The sequence below is a fragment of the Meles meles genome, chromosome 1 (assembly GCF_922984935.1).
Source record: "Meles meles chromosome 1, mMelMel3.1 paternal haplotype, whole genome shotgun sequence".
NCBI classification, from domain to species: Eukaryota; Metazoa; Chordata; class Mammalia; order Carnivora; family Mustelidae; genus Meles; species Meles meles.
In genome coordinates, this window is record NC_060066.1 from 205,075,245 (window position 1) to 205,091,754 (window position 16,510).

Sequence of the window (16,510 nt, forward strand, 5' to 3'; positions counted from 1 at the left end):
TGTGACCCTGGCTCAGTGACTCAGCCTCTCTGAGCCTCAATTCCTCATCTGTAAAATTGGGCCAACGGTATCTCATGAGGTCAGTGTAAAGCTTTATATCAGATCAAGAGATAAAAGCCGCTGGCATAAAAGGTGAAAAATACCCGAACGTCCATCAACGGATGAATGGAAAAACAAACAGTAGTGCATCCGTATCATGGAAACTTTTTCACCCACCAGAAGGAATGAGGGGCTGATGCGAGCTACGGTGTGCACGAACCCTGCCAATAATATGTGAGCTAAAAGAAGCCAGACACAGAAGGCCACATATTGCATGATTCCATTTACAGGGAAGTATCCAACCCAGGTAAATCCATAGGGACAGAAAGCCAGAAAACAGATCATGGGTTGCCTAGGATTGGCGGCAGGGGGAGAGGGAAATGGGGAGTGGCCGCTGACGGGTATGAGGCTTTATGTGGGGGTGAGGAAACGGTCTTGCAACTAGATAGAGATGGTGGTCACACAGCATCAAGGACCTACTAAGTGCCAGGAGCTGTCCACTTTCAAATGGTAAATTTCCTATTATGTGAATTTCACCTCAATTTCTTTTTTTGAAAGCGCCTGGCCTGTAGTGGTTCCGCGCTGCCCTCTTCCGTCCTCGCCTGAGGCTTGTCTTGGACAGGTCACCCTGGCATGCTCTTATTCACAGTGGGGAAAGGTTATCTGTTCACTTATTGAGATTTTGTTTATGTTCTGGTGTCCCAGTAAGTGTTTCCAAGCAGGGCCCTCAGCCTAAACTTTGACCATGGGTGCACGAGGAGGAAGGTTCTGGCTCTTGCCAGGCTCAGGTGGCCAGGACAAGTTCTGGGTCAGTCTGAACAGAAGGTAAGGGGGGAAGAAACAAAGGAGCAGGAGAAGCCTCTTGCTACTTATAAAAATGAGTAAAGGCAGCTCAGGGTTAGGGATGGGTGTATTTTTTTTTAAGCCACAGATTTTGATTAATAAAAATTTCTGGCAGGTTCCAAGGGCCAGCCTGGGCCTCAGCTTTGCTAGTTCCCACTCCCACCTCACCCAGCCTGCACAGACCTGGGGGTGTTTCAAGAGCTCACCCCGTGCTGCCTGAGCAGGGAGTGGGGTGGGCAGTGGAAAGAGGAGGGGTTTGGGCAGTTGAGAGACCTGGGTCCGAATGCCTGCTCCCCGCCCCCACTTGGTTGTATGACTTACAGACCCTGGATTCCTGGCCCTGAGCCTCAGTGGCCTCCTCTATAAAATGGGACTCGTTTTCGAACCCCCTTCTTAGGTAATATGCTGTGAGCTGCTGGGGTGGCTATTGGTCAAAGGTAGAGGAAGGTATAGGAGATGCTGCAAGGGAGGGGAGATGTGTAGAAAGAAGAGTTTAGAAGCAGAGTACAAGCAGAGCAGGGAGGAAAACAGCCCCAGCAGGCCACTCACCCCTAGCACAGAAGACCCCCACTCGTTTGGAATCCGAGAAGGGCACATTCAGGACCAGCTTGTGGTTGTCGAAGAGCCTGTCTGGGCCGTCACAGCTCAGCACCATGGGGGACATGTCCTGTAGGTCTGGAGAGAATGGCGCCCTTGAGACAACTCTCCCTGCACCCCACTGACAGGCTATCCTCCTCCCGCCTCCCCCAGGCTGTACTGCCCCACACCACTGCCCTGGACGTCCCCACACACCCTTCGATCACACACCATCCAGTGATGCCAGCTGGCTGTTGGTAAGGTCAGGCCCTCTGGACGTGATGCTGTCCCGGTCACAGTTCACCAGTAGGACAGCCCCATAGCCCTCGGGGCCCCAGCGCCAGGTTTTCTGTGGCAAAACAAGAAACTCTGGGGTCAGTGGGACCCAGAGAGCCTGGGAAAGGGGCTCTGGAGTCTCCATGTTGTTTTGTTAACATGGAGACTTTGGTTTTCTGGGTTTAATTCAGGATATAAAGAAGAATCATAGATTTGGGGACTGGAGTTCCAGGTCTCTAGACCCAGAGCCACCCCATACTTGTGCAGTGAACAACCTATGCAACCATACATGGTGGCCCCACCCAGCCGTGGCACTGGAGGAGGAAGGGTAGTGTCACTCCCTCAGGAGGAAGGCTGTTTCAGAAACGACCTTCACCAGCCCACTGAGCTTTGGCCCTGCCTGGGGGACAGAGGCTGCCTCTCTCCCAGCTCTCCAGGTCCTGGCATCTACCCTCAGTCCTACAGGTCCTGCAAGGAGGTCTAAGCCAAGGTGGGAAAGATGGCTGGAGCCCTGCCTCAGATCGCAGCTCTCCCTTATACATCTTCACTTAATCCCTACCAGACCCTACAAGGCAGGGCTCACTTGCCTCATTTCACAGAAGAGGAAAGGAAGGCTCTGGAAAATGGAAAGGAAGGCTCTGGAAAGGAATGCCTCAGTCCCCTAGCTGGGATTCAACTAGTTGGGAGACCTGGGGGACTCCACAAGGCCACTGCTAGCCTATATGACACACCTATCCACCTTTCTTGGTAAATGTTGCCCTATGCCAGGGCACAAGACATGACTTGTATTATAGCCCCACTCACCACCTTAGCCAAGCAACCTTGTGCAGTGAACAACCTGTACAGCCATCCATGGCTGCCCTAACCCCCTCTTGTCCTCAAAGCCTATCCTTGGGCCCCACGCTATCTCTCCAGGATCTCTCCCTACAAATTATACCTTCTATCCCCTCCAGTATGGTTTCCAGATACTTCTATCTGGAATGCCCATAATGCCTCAGGACCACCCCACCCTCCTCCTCACTCTTTAGGATCCAGCTGAGGCTGTCCACCCAGCCTCCTCTATCAGTCAGTCCCTCGGCAACCTTTTATGAAGCACTTATCATGTTTCAGGTTCAAATACAGCCAAGGAAAGAAAGATGTATCAAGCAAAAGAACTATTTCCAATCCCTAAGTGGTGCAAGACAGACTCGGAGAGGGCTCACACAGGAGTCACGCAGCACAGAGATCATACGGTGCAAGTTACGCCCACCTGGGCCAACTTGGCAGTCTCCAGATGGGTTCCCTACATAGTCGGATCCCAAAGACCCTGGGATCCAACCCCCACCGGTTTTGCCTGTAAACTCTGCCAGCCCAGGGTAGCCAGGAGAGCGTCACCTTGTCGCCATGGCTCCTCTTCACCTTGCCCGTGCGATGTGTGTCGACATCGAGGGAGATGTCTGTAAAGGAGTGGAGAGGGGCGCCAGAGGCTCACGCATCCCGCCTCCACGCCCATGAGGCCAAGGCAACCTTTGCCCACGAGACCCAGGAAGACCTGTTCTGGGGACCACACCAAGCACCCGGGAGGCCGTGTGGCCACCCCCTTTGGTTCTGGATGTTGGAGGGACCCAGTCTCCAGGACTCTTGAATTCACTGCCGGTTTATGCATGCTGAATTGCTAGCTCTTGGTGGCCCTGCCTCTGGCCATTGGGAACGAGGCCTGAGGCTGTCGGGTCTGGATCCATAGTTCTCAGGACGAGCAGCCAGGGCTCTGGTAGAAGGGCAGCTCATGGCTCCCTGAGGTTTAGTGAGGAATCTTGGAGTTCCAGTGGTGTGACAGGTGGCCTCCGGAGGAAGGAGGCCTAGGGTGGGTCTAGCTGTGGGTCATGGACAGTTTCTAGATTCTGGTGGCCCTGAGTACTGCTGAGTCTCCATCCCTGAGTGAGCTAAAGGTCTCTGAAGAAGCTCCTGGAGGTGGAGGAAGAGGGCCTGGGCCTGGGACTCAGGGGGCAACTAACACCCTCTAGAGGGCAACACGGAGGGGCGGGGGGACATCCTGGGAGCCAGGAGCTGGTACTTACCAACGCCGGTGAGATACAGGACACTGTGGCCTAGGGCCCCATCCTGATGCTGCCCGAAGTAGGACACCTTCACCTGCGGAGACATTGTCAGCCCTAAGTGAGCACAGCCACCCTTCAGAGATGGCAGGGGCAGGGGGCGTGGAGAGGGGGACACCCTAACAGTCCCGCTTCGAGGCAGGGGAGGCCTGGGCATCCCTAGAGTCTCCCCACTGCCTAAGGTCCAAGATTCCCGGGCTCCTGGCTTGGGCTCAGATCTGCCTTCCCCAGCTCAAGGGGCTGTGGATGCCTCCTGGGCTCCAGGGCTGGGCTGAGGAGCAAGGAGGGCTAAGGAGGGTGGGGCGGGTCCCGGGGGAGCTGCTGGACCCTCAGAAATCCATGGAGATGTCAGAGAGGAAGAATGAGGGGAGGAACGACGGAAGCCATCGACATGAGCCAGTTACTCAGCCAGTGTAGGCTCCTGTTCCTTCATCTGTAAAATGGGAGCAATGGCCACATGCTCCAAAAAAGCCAGTGGCCACAGAGCTTTTCCCGTGGTCCAGATCCCATGCCAAGTGCTCTACCCAGGTCATCTCGGTGAGCTCCCAAGATGGCCCCAGGAGACTGGGCCCATTCCTAATGAGCCCACTCCCAGCCCTCCCTGCAGGCTTGTAAGCAGAGGGGGTAGGATTTGAACCCATGGCAGGCTCCAGGACTCCTGCTCTCAACAGCTACACAGTCTCTGCCTTTAGGGGAGAAAGGGCCATGGCCGTGAACCCGTGGGCTACTGTGTGTGTGGAAGGTTCCTGGGGTGAGTAATGAGGGGGCTGTCCATGAAAGCAAAGCCTTTCCCCTCCTTGGATATGGGGACAGGGGCGCATCTGGGTGGGCACCTGTGTCTCCACGCACATGCGTATGCGTGTGCCCGGGCTGTCGCTCCAGTCCTCCCTGCTACAGGGCGTATTTTGGGGTCTGTGTGTAGGGTGAACACAGGTACTCGTGTGAGGGTGCCTGTGAATTGGAGGGGGCGAGTAGGCAGGCTGTTTTCATGGGTGTGTCCATTCATGCGTGTATGGGTGACACTGCTGTGGGGGGGACATGCATGTCCGGGGTGTCTGTGGCATCGAGATGTGCTGCGTGGAGACAAATGTCTGAGCCTCGTGGAGTTTGGTGGAGTAAGGGTGATGTGTGAATGGGGTTATGCTTGGGTGGGGGGTGGGGAACATGGCCCCTGTGGAGACGTGGCCTCTTACCTTGAGATCATTTAAGTCCTTACTGGCCGCGTCCACGGATACGGTCACCTCCACACTGACGTCCAGGGGCCAGCGGGACTTGCCTGTGGGCCCCGTCACCTGAGCTGGGTCATAGACCACGAAGACCTCCACTCCGGGGCTCCCCGAGATGCTGAAGGTCTCGGCCCCCTTGGGCACATCACTGACAGAAAGGAGAAAGGTGAGTTTCCAGGGGGCTCAGGAGAAAGACCACATCGGGGTAGCAGGCTCGGGTCGCCAAGCTATACAAACAGCACTGCCTAACAGCTGGACTGGGGAGTGGCAGGGGACCACCACTAGCCAGGAGACCAGCCCAACTGGGCACCGGGCAGCCTGGGCTCCAACCCAGCTCTCCACTGATTCCCATGTGATCCACCCTGGGCACCTCGTCTTGTCCTCTGGCCTCAGTCTCCCCATCTGTAACTTGGGGCTTTGCTCTAGTCGCAGGGCCCTTTTGGCGGACCTCCTGTGGAAACCAGGACCTAAGACAGACACAAGGGAGCAGGACATGGGCCCAAACCATGGCATTTAACACCCCCTGCCTCTAAGAGCAATCCCCGAGGCTCCAGAGAGCAGAGACAGCAAACCCCCGCACAACCTCCCACCCCCACCCAAAGCTTCCCGTGCTGATACTTCCAAATTCTCCATCCCAAGAGGAAACACACTGGGTCATCTGCCTCTCACCCCCACCACCCCCACCAGGCTGAGCAGCCTCCTCACTGGTCTCCCTGGATGCACCTGTGCCCCCCTCCAGTCTCTTCCGCACACGGCACACTGAGGCAGACTGTGTCATTCCTTTGCCCCAAAGCAGTGGTTCCTGTCACACTCAGTAACAGGTAAAGTCCTCACAGTGGCTTACAAGGCCCCCAGTAATCTGCCCCTTGCCACCTCCCTGACCTCTTCTCCCCACGATGCTCCCCTCGCCCACTCTACTCCTGCCACACTGAGCTTCGGGCTGTTCTATGAAGCTGCCAATCGGTCCTAGCTCAGGGCCTTTGCACTGGCTGTTCCCTCTGCATAGAATGCTCTTCCCCCAGGTGTCCACAAGGCTCGCTCTCCTACCCTCTTCAAGGCTCTGCTTAAATGTCACTTTCTCTCTCTGTCTCTTTTTAAGTATGGGTTTTTAACCCCTCCAGTATTTTTTTAAGATTTTATTTATTTGACAGAGAGAGACAGGGAGAGAGGGAACACAAGCAGGAGGAGTAGGAGAGGGAGAAGCAGCCTCCCGCCGAGCATGGACCCCGATGCGGGACTTGATTCTAGGACCCTGGGATCACGACCTGAACCAAAGGCAGACACTTAATGACTGAGTCATCCAGCTGCTCTTCTCAGTGAGCCCTCCATCACTCCACTGAATGCTGCACCTTGCCCCCTTCCTCTCCCCCTCTTCCCTATCCCTCTCACTTTGCTCTGACCCTAGAGGGGTATGTCGGACCACAGCACTACCTGTCAGTGCTTCTCCCTCCCCTGCATGTCAGGGCTCTCCCCTGCCCTTCCCCGGGACAGAGCCATTAGCCTCAAGGCTGCCACTTAAGGTCACGTGCACCTACTAGACATCCACCTGACTGCAAAGATCCAGAGCCAGAGGGGCTCTTTAATGTATCCTCCTGCCTCTATCCTTTCCTGGACCCCTGAGAACCCACCCAGATAGTAAACCTGCACACCTCTAGAGAAACCAGACACCCGCCCCACCATGGTGCGCATCAAACTGCCTCCATGACAATGGTAACAGCGATCATGGTTACGACAACCCCAAGTCCTACTCCGCACTTGGCCCTCTGATGCTCAGCAAGGTAGTTTTCACTCTCCTCACTTTACAGATGCGGCTGGGGTGGAGAAGGGCCCTGGGGCCCTGCAGGCTTCTGGCAAGACCCCCCCCGCGCCAGCCCACACTCGTGGCCCCGTGGTACCTTCAGGAAGCCCCGTCCTGCATGCCCTTTGTCCTTGTCTAGTCAGTTACCATAGAAACCCAAGTACCCCAGACACTCGTCCTCTAATCGGACCCCATCTCCCATCTGCCCCACTCCCGGGCAATCCCACACACCATCACCTGTGCGGTGGCCTTGGCCACATCCCGGACTGTGTCCTTGACCTTTACACTGCCACAGAAGCCTGTTTCCCACAGCAGGCAGGGGGACCCCCTGCAGCCCTCTCAATGGTGTTCACTCCCCCCTCACTTCCCCTAACCCCCAGGCCCAGAGGTGGGCAGGAGTCCCCCTCCTCCTGGTCACCGCCACATCACTGTCACTCTGCCCTCATTCCTGGAGGGGGCCGGCTCCTGCCACCAACGCCAGCGCTGCAGCCCCATGGGTGATGGGGCAGCCCCTCCCAAAGATCCTGGCCTCCACCCAGCCTCAGCCACCTGCCCACAGGGCAGACCCCAGACTTTGTCATTACCAAGAACTACACCCCACACACCCTCCCCTATCAGCAGCCCAGGGATACCACCTGCCAACCTGCCAGCTCAGTCCTCTAACTTGCCAACCCCATTGAGCCCCCAGCTCCACCAGGACCGGCAACCCCTGAGGTAGAGACATTTTTATCCCCTCTCTGCAGCCCTGGCCTTCCTGGTCTCTCTTCCCTTCACAGGCTCAGAGTCCCTAGCCCGCCTCGCCGTCACTCCCTAGCACCTTTCCACTCCTCTGCACACCTTCCCCTCCATCAGACCCTCTAAGCACCGCCCCAGCCTCCAGGAAGCCCCTCCCTCCCACTCTGCAGGTGCACCCCCCTCACCCCCCACTGACCGTGTCCCACCCAGATTCATTGCCACTGCCCACAGCCTGACAACATTTCTAGGGGCTGGAGAGCCCGGGAGGGAGGGATAGGGTATCTGGCCCATTGTGGCTCTATCTCCTGCGCACTGGGGACAGGTCTTTGGTCTAAAGAAAGGCTCCAACTCGGAGTCCTGGGTCCAGGCTTTGGGGTCTGGGCTGTGCGTTCTGATGGCCAAGAGGAACTGGTGTGCAGCATCAGAATGAACCGGGGACAGGACTGGGCAGCCCTGAATTTCTGCCTCTGTTTCTTGCCTATGACCCATCTGCCTGCGGTAGAGAGGTGGTAGGACGTGACAGCTCGGATACCCACACCTTTGTCTCTCCCGCTCCTTTCCTTTCCAGGAAAAGACCTCAGGGGTTGGCGTGCTGGCTGCCCAGTCCTGTCTCCCTGTTGTCCCTGTAACCTGTCACCAGTCAGGCTCTCCTCCCTGCCGTGCCATTGAAATTGCTTCCGTGCCAAATCCAGAGAGAGGTCCCTTCTCTTCTTCCTCTAGAGAGCCGTCAGGGGCATCTGACCCAGATGATCGGCTGTCCTCCCTAAAACACTTTCCACTTGGCTTCTGGGACACACAGCTCTCCTCTCCTCCACCTGACTTCTCCTTCGCTGCTCTGTCCTCCTAACTGCAGCGTACCCCAGGCAGTGGCAGGCTGCCCCCCAAACCACCAGCAGCTCTGGGCAGAGCACATAGTTAAGCTGATGATGAATTTTACTGCTATAAAGGCCGTGCAGCACACAGCATACTAACAATAGTACACTGTATGTTACTCTTCTTTATAAAATCACTCGGAAATCCCATTAATCCCTTCGATTCTTACAGAATGCCTCTCAAACCCACAGCCAAACCATGCTGGCCATTCAATCACAACTTCGCAAATGCAGTTGCCTCCCAATCTGCTCTTTCTTTCCCCAACAAATTTGTTGTCATGAAATTTGATATGTGACATAAACGCGGATGGATATTTTCATTTGCGTTCAAGAATAAAACGAAAGCAAAGCCGTGGAGATAAACCTCAGTCCATCGGTGATATGAACAACCTCTTTGCTGAGCCAATGAATGCCGGACAAACACGTCCCTCCTTCTTGTGCTAATCACAACGTAACATGCTTTTTTTTTTTTTTAAGATTTATTTATTTGACAGAGACTAAAAGTAGGCAGAGAGGCAGGCAGAGAGAGAGAGAGAGGAGGAAGTAGGCTCCCAGCTAAGCAGAGAGCCCGATGCAGGGCTTGGTCCCTGGACCCTGGGATCATGACCTGAGCTGAAGGCAAAGGCTTTAACCCGCTGAGCCACCCAGGCGCCCCCGGAACACGCTTTTAAATTTAATCTGCATTAATCTCCCTCTCTTCATCAGTGAAACAGTAAGTGGAGGTCTGATTTGTAGACTTTGCCAATTTCCAGAGACTTCCACCAATGGCCAATATCAAGTTACCAATGCAACATCCTTGAACTCAAGAGTTGCAAAGAAACGCACAATAGCACCCCCTACATAACTATTTCTACCAGACAGAGGTAAATGATCACAGAGCATAGATCTTGGTAGAGTATAACAAAATAGTAAGGAAGTGGAGATAATTTTGATTACCACCTTTTTTAAAATATAATTTATTTACTTGTAAGCATATAGAATTTAATTTTAAATACTGTCGTGACAGGATACCTGGGTGACACAGTCAGCTGAGCGACCAACTCTTGGTTTTGGTTCAGGTCATGATCTCAAGATCATGAGATTGAACCCTCCATAGGGCTCCACACTCAGTGTGGAGTCTGCATGAGACTCTCTCCCGCTTTCCCCTGTCCCCTTACATGTGTGTGTGCACATGCGCGTGCTCTCTCTCTCTCTCTCTCTTCTTTCTCTCAAAAATAAATGAATGAATATTTTTTAAAGATTTTATTTATTTATTTGACAGACAGAGATCACAAGTAGGCAGAGAGGCAGGCAGAGAGAGAGAGAGAGGAGGAAGCAGGCTCCCTGCTTTCAAGAGAGCCCGATGCGGAGCTCGATCCCAGGACCTTGGGATCATGACCTGAGCCGAAGGCAGAGGCTTTAACCCGCTGAGCCACCCAGGGGCCCCAATGAATGAATATTTTTTAAATTAAAAAAATAAATAGGGGCGCCTGGGTGGCTCAGCGGGTTAAAGCCTCTGCCTTCGGCTCAGGTCATGATCCCAGGGTCCTGGGATCGAGCCCCGCATCGGGCTCTCTGCTTGGCTGGGAGCCTGCTTCCTCCTCTCTCTCTCTCTGCCTGCCTTTCTGCCTACTTGCCTACTTGTAATCTCTATCTGTCAAATAAATAAATCTTTAAAAAAAAAATAAAAAAAATAAATAAATACTATTATGGCTGTGTTTGCCAATAGGCTCATAAACTTCCTAAAAAATGGACAATCAGGTCCTCTTGGGGAAGGACCCTCCTGTACTGCTAAAAATGGGTACTATTCCCCTCTCTCCCAGGCTTCTCCAGAGGAATGCACAGCCTTTAACCAGGTGTCTGTACACTGGGGAAAAGGAAATGATCAGACTTTTCGACCTTTATTGGACACTGGCTCTGAGCTGAGGCTAATTTCAGGAGATGCACATGTCATGGCTACCTGCCAGTCAGAGTAGAGGTTTTCAGTGGTCAGGTGGCCAATGGGTTTAGCTCAGGTCTAGCTCCCATTCTGTGTTTTTTTTTCCCCCTCCATTCCAGAACGCATAGTTGGAATAGCACTCAGCAACCAGCAGGGTCACCTCATAGGCACTCCTGTGAGTATGTCCCAGCTGGCTCCAGCCCACCTGGCCCCAGAGCTTAGTGCTCAGTCCTATTGTCTGGTGACATTCACCGCCTTGATGATCTCCACCTGCCATGATGATATGCATAGAACCCCTACTTTTCATCTCCAGACCCTTATAGCTAATTGCTTTTTGAACATCTCCCTTGGATGTCTAAGAGGCACTTGAAATGTAACATGTCCATATAGGATCATAAAGGAAACAATCCAACAAGAAGATATAACAATTGTAAATATTTATGCACCCAGCATGGGAGCACGCAAATACATAAAGCAGCTAATAACAAACATAAAGGAAGTAATTGGTAGTAATACAATGATTGTAGGGAACTTTAACATCCCACTTATATCAATGGAAAGATCATCCAAACAGAAAATCAACAAGGAAACAGTGGCTTTGAATGACACACTGGACCAGATGGAAATAACAGATATATTCAACATTTCACCCTAAGACAGCAGACTATATGTTCTTTTCAAGTGCACACAGAACATTCTCCAGAATAGATCACATATAAGGCCACAAAACAAGTCTCAACAAATTAAAAAATACCGAAGTCATACCAAGTATCTTTTCTGACTATATGCTATGAAATTAGAATTCAACCACAAGAAAAAATCTGGAAAGTACACAAATACATGGAAGTTAAATAACATGCTATTCTAAACAATGAATGTTTCAATTAATGAAACAAGAAGTCAAAGAGGAAATTTTAAAGTACATGGAGACAAATGAAAATGAAATGGTCCAAAATCTTTGGGATGCAGCAAAAGCTATTCTAAAAAGACAGTTTATGCCAATATAGTCCTAGCACAATAAGAAAGAAAATCTCAAACAACCTAAAGGAGCTAGAAAAAGATCAACAAACAAAACTCAAAACCAGTATAAGGAAGGAAATGATAAAAATCAGAGCAGAAATAAATGCAATAAGAACAACCAACCAACCAAACAAACAAACAAACAAAAAAAAAAAAAAACAAATAGAACAGATCAATGAAACCAGGAGCTGGTCCTTTAAAAAGATCAACAAAATTGATATACCTTTAACCAGACTCCGAGAGAGAGAGAGAATGCAAATAAACAAAATCAGACATGAAAGAGGAGAAATAACAACAGACCCAACAGAAATACAAAGGATTGTAAGAGAATAATATGAAAAATTACATGCCAACAAATTGGACAACCTAGAAGAAATGGATAAATTCCTAGAAACATATACCTACCAAAACTGAATCAGAAAGAAATAGAAAACTTGAACAGACTGATTACCAGCAATAAAATTGAGTCAGTAATCAAAAAACTCCCAACAAAGAAAAGTCCAGGACCAGATGATTTCACAGGTGAATTCTACCAAATGTTTAAGAAGAGTTAATACCTATTCTTCTCAAACTATTCCAAAAAACAGAAGAGGAAAGCTTCCAAATTCATTCTATGAGGCCTGCATGACCATGGTATCAAAACCAGATAAAGACACTAAAAAGAGAGAGAGAGAGAGAGAACTACAGGCCAATAGCTCTCATAAACACAGATACAGAAATCTTCAACAAAAGATTAGCAAACTGAATCTAACAATCCATTTTTAAAAATCATGCACTGCAAATCAAGTGGCATTTATTCCTGGGATACAAGGGTGGTTTGATATTCACAAATCAATCATCATGATATATCACATCAACAAGAGGAAGGATAAAACCATATGATCATTTCAGTAGATGCAGAAAAAGCATTCAACAAAGTACAACATCCCTTTATGATAAAAATCCTCAGGGCGCCTGGGTGGCTCAGTGGGTTAAGCCGCTGCCTTCAGCTCAGGTCATGATCTCAGGGTTCTGGGATCGAGTCCCGCATCGGGCTCTCTGCTCAGCGGAGAGCCTGCTTCCCTTCCTCTCTCTCTGCCTGCCTCTCTTGTGATTTCTCTCTGTCAAATAAATAAAATAAACAAAATCTTTAAAAAAAAATCCTCAACAAAGTAGGTTCAGAGGGAACACACCTCAACATAATAAAAGCCTTAAATAAAAACAACACATCGTATTCAATGGTAAAAAACTGAGAGCTCTTCCCCTAAGATCAGGAACAAGATACGGATGTCCACTTTCGTGATTTTATTCAACATAGTCCTGGAAGTCACAGCAATCAGACAAGAAAAAGAAGTAAAAGGCATCCAAATTGGTAAGGAAGAAATAAAACTCTCACTATTTGCAGATGACATGATACTATATATAGAAAACCCTAAAGAAACTACTAGAACTGATAAGTGAATTCAGTATCACAGGAAATGAATCCTGTCCCAGGAAATGAATCATGTCCCAGGATACAAAATCAATGTACAGAAATCTATTGCAGTTCTATACACTAAAAATGAAGTAGCAGAAAGAAAAATTAAGAAAATAATCCCATTGACAATCGCACCATAAATAATAAAATATCTAGGAATAAACTTAACCAAGGAGGTGAAAGACTTGTATGCTGAAAACTATAAAACATGAAAGAAATTGAAAATGACACAGATAGATGTTCCATGCTCATGGATTAGAAGAACAAATATTGTTAAAATGGCCATACTACCCAAAGCAGTCTACAGATTTAATGCAAACTCTGTCAAATACCAAGAGCATTTTTCACAGAACTATAACAAAGAATCCTAAAATTTGTATGGACTACAACAGACCCTGAAAAGCCAAAGCAATCTTGAAAAAGAAGAACAAAACTGGAGATATCACAATTTCAGATATCAGGAAATGCTACCAATCTACAGTAATCAAAACAGTATGCTCCTGGCACAAAAACAGACACATAGACCAATGGAAAAGAGTAGAGAACACAGGAATAAACCCACAATTATATGGTCAATTAATCTTCAACAAAGGAGGCAAGAATATCCATTGTGAAAAAGACAGTCTCTTCAACAAATTTTATTGGGAAAACGGGATAGCTACATGCAAAAGAATGAAACCGGACTACTTATACCATATACAAAAATAAACTCAAAATGAATTAAGAACCTAAATGTGAGACCTGAAACCATAAGGTCTCATATTTAGGTCCTTAATTCATTTTGAGAGTATAGGCAGTAATCTCTCTGACATCCGCCGTAGCAACATTTTTCTAGATATGTCTCTTGAGGCAAGGGAAACAGAAGCAAAAGTGAATTATTATGGGGACTACATCAATATAGAAAGCATCTGCACAGTGAAGGAACCAATCAACAGAACTAAAAGGCAATCTACAGGATGGGAGAAGATATTTGCAAGTGACATGTCCAATAAAGGGTTAATATCCAAAATATATAAAGAATGGATACAACTCAAACCTCACAAAAAAGAAATTTTACAAAATGGGAAGAAGACATGAACAGACATTTCTCCAAAGAAGACATCCAGATGGCCAACAGACACATGAAAATGTGCTCAACACCACTCATCATCAGGGAAATGCAAATCAGAACCACAATGAGACACCACCTCACACCTGTCAGAATGGCTAAAACCAAAAACCCAAGAAAACAAGTGTTGGCGAGGGTGTGGAGAAAAAGGAATCTTCATGCACTGTTGGTGGGAATGCAAACTGGTGCATCCACTCTGGAAAAGAGTACAGAGGGTCCTCAAAAAATTAACAGTAGAACTACCCTGTGATCCAATAATTCCCCTACTGAGTGTTTACCCAAGCCACACAAAAACACTAATTTGAAAAGATATATGCATCCCTAAGTTTACTGCCGCTTACCGACAACCGCCAAATTAGGGAAGCAGCCCAAGTGTCCACTGATAGATAAATGGATAAAAAATATGCTTTATATATAAATATACATATATATATATACATATATATATGTATACATATATATACTAATGAGTACACTTCCATGATGAGCACTGGTTAATTGTTGAATCACTATATTGTGTACCTGAAACCAGTGTAACACTGTATGTTAACTATACTGGAATAATTTTTTTAAAAGATGTTCGACTCTAAAAACAATAATGTAAATAAATACATAAATAAATAAATAAACTTACAGTGTCCAAAATCAAACTCCTACCTCCCCACCCCTGCCCCGTCCAGACCTGCCCAAGACCTTCCCCTGCCTCTCCATCCTTGGGTTCACCCTGGGGTCTGCTCCCTCCCTTGCATCCAGCGGCCCAGCAAACCCCAAGGACTCCACCTTCCTGTCATGCCCAGGGCAGACACTCTCACCTCGACAGCAGCTAACACCCCAGAGCAGATCACCAATCACTTTCACATGAATTTTTACAACAAGCTAGTCTCCTGCCTCCTCTCTTGTTGCCCTCAGTCTGTCCTGGACCTATCTGCAAAAGGGTCCTCTTTATTAAAAAAAAAACAACAAAACCTTCTGGTGTCCCTCCTGCTTGTAACGCTTCCACAGAGTCAGACTGGCTTCCTGACCATGTGGCTTCCCTTTCCCCCTTTTCCCAGACTCAGCTCCTTGCTCTTCCTCTAGCACGCTCATCTCACTCCTACCTCAGGCCCTTTGCACCTGCAGTTCTTGCTCAGGATGTTCAGCTCACAGATATCTGCTGGGTCCTCACCCCTCATTTCCTTCTCAGAAAGGTCTTCCCTGCCCAATTTAGGACAGTGTGATAGAAAGACACCATGAACACCACACTCTCTAACCCCGTGAGCCAGCTTCATTTCACCTGACATATTCTGTTTATTTTGACATATTTGCTTATTGCCTGTCCCCCTGTTTCCCCCTCTAGAATGCAGGCATTTTTTCCACTTTACTCTCTCCAAACCTACTGTCACCCGAGCGCCCAGCTCAGTGTCTGGCATGGACCAGGAGCACAGTACACCTTTGTGTTATGGATGAGGACAGGGAAACCCAGAAACCCAGGACTGCCCAGATGGCAGGTGGCCCCGCAAGACTTGAATCCAACCTGCCCACCCCTAGAGTCTTTCCCCACACATCCCAAAAGCAAGCAGGCATGAGCCCCAGCTGGTGGCAGAAAGGTTCCCAGCTCCTGGGAGACACCTGCCCTGCCCCAGCCAGGGACTGCCATCGCCAGACACAGCCCTTTCAAGGAGAGTGGGGTTCTATGAAGCCAATCCCCAGCTTTGGGCAGAAGTTGACATTTCCAAGTCATGGTCCTGGCATGCAACTCCCTATTTGGGGTAAGAAATAATAAGAACAGTAATAACAGCGATGGTAAAAGAAGAGGGGGAAAGAGTGGGAACAGATGCTCTGGGGCTGTCCAGCCCTTCCAAGCCCAGCCTGCTTCTCACCGCCCCCCTTACTCAGCCACTGCTGCCTCTGGGGTGCTGCGAGTCCGCTCTCGGCTTCTTTCTACCCGGCAGGTGGCAGGACAGTCCCTCCAAGGCCAGGCCTCAGGGAGAGGTGATGATGTGCAGGAGGACCACGATGGGCTGGGCTGACCCCCAGGGCCGCCGCCTCCATCCTCTGCCAGTCTCACCCGCCCTCTGGCCCCCACTGCCTTCCCCGTTCCATCACCCCCATCCAGGTGGTTTCCCTTGGGCTGCCTCTCGGGGTGGAAAAGGTGCAAAAGAGCCGAGGCTCTCCCAAGCAGGAGCTTTGCAGACTGGGAGGGAGAGAAGGGGGCCGCTGCTTCCCGCTGGCGCCCACGCTTGGCAGGTTATGCCCAACAGGCCCTCACCATCTCAGAGCCTCATTCGCTTGGCGTCCTCCCCTGGACTGTGCCCAGGCCTCGAAGAGGGGGTCCACCCTGCTTTTCCTCATCTCTCGGGCTCCTGGATCTGTGGCTGGGGCCGTGGATGAAGGGCTGCTCTTGGGGGGTGTAACCAGCAGGGGTAGGAGGTTGAGGGCGGCTCGGTAGGAGCCTCCAGCTGACGCCTGCCGGCCGGCTGCCCCACAACAGAGCCTCACAGAGCAGCCCCCAGACCCAACCCAGACTCACAGGCAGATGAAATAACGGACTTGAAATCACCCGTCAGACGA

General features: G+C 50.0%; 1 protein-coding gene across 1 annotated transcript in view; it reads right to left on the reverse strand.

Annotated features, from left to right (window-relative positions):
* The window catches only part of PADI1 (peptidyl arginine deiminase 1), a 40,188-nt gene that overhangs the window by 15,314 nt on the left and 8,364 nt on the right, over positions 1–16,510 (reverse strand). Inside the window, exons 2-6 of the mRNA XM_045982105.1 lie at positions 5,021–5,201; positions 3,792–3,864; positions 3,109–3,170; positions 1,690–1,807; positions 1,432–1,557 (exon numbers count right to left, since the gene is read on the reverse strand). Of these exons, the coding sequence (XP_045838061.1) occupies positions 1,432–1,557; positions 1,690–1,807; positions 3,109–3,170; positions 3,792–3,864; positions 5,021–5,201 (560 nt within the window). The remainder of the gene's footprint in view (positions 1–1,431; positions 1,558–1,689; positions 1,808–3,108; positions 3,171–3,791; positions 3,865–5,020; positions 5,202–16,510) is intronic.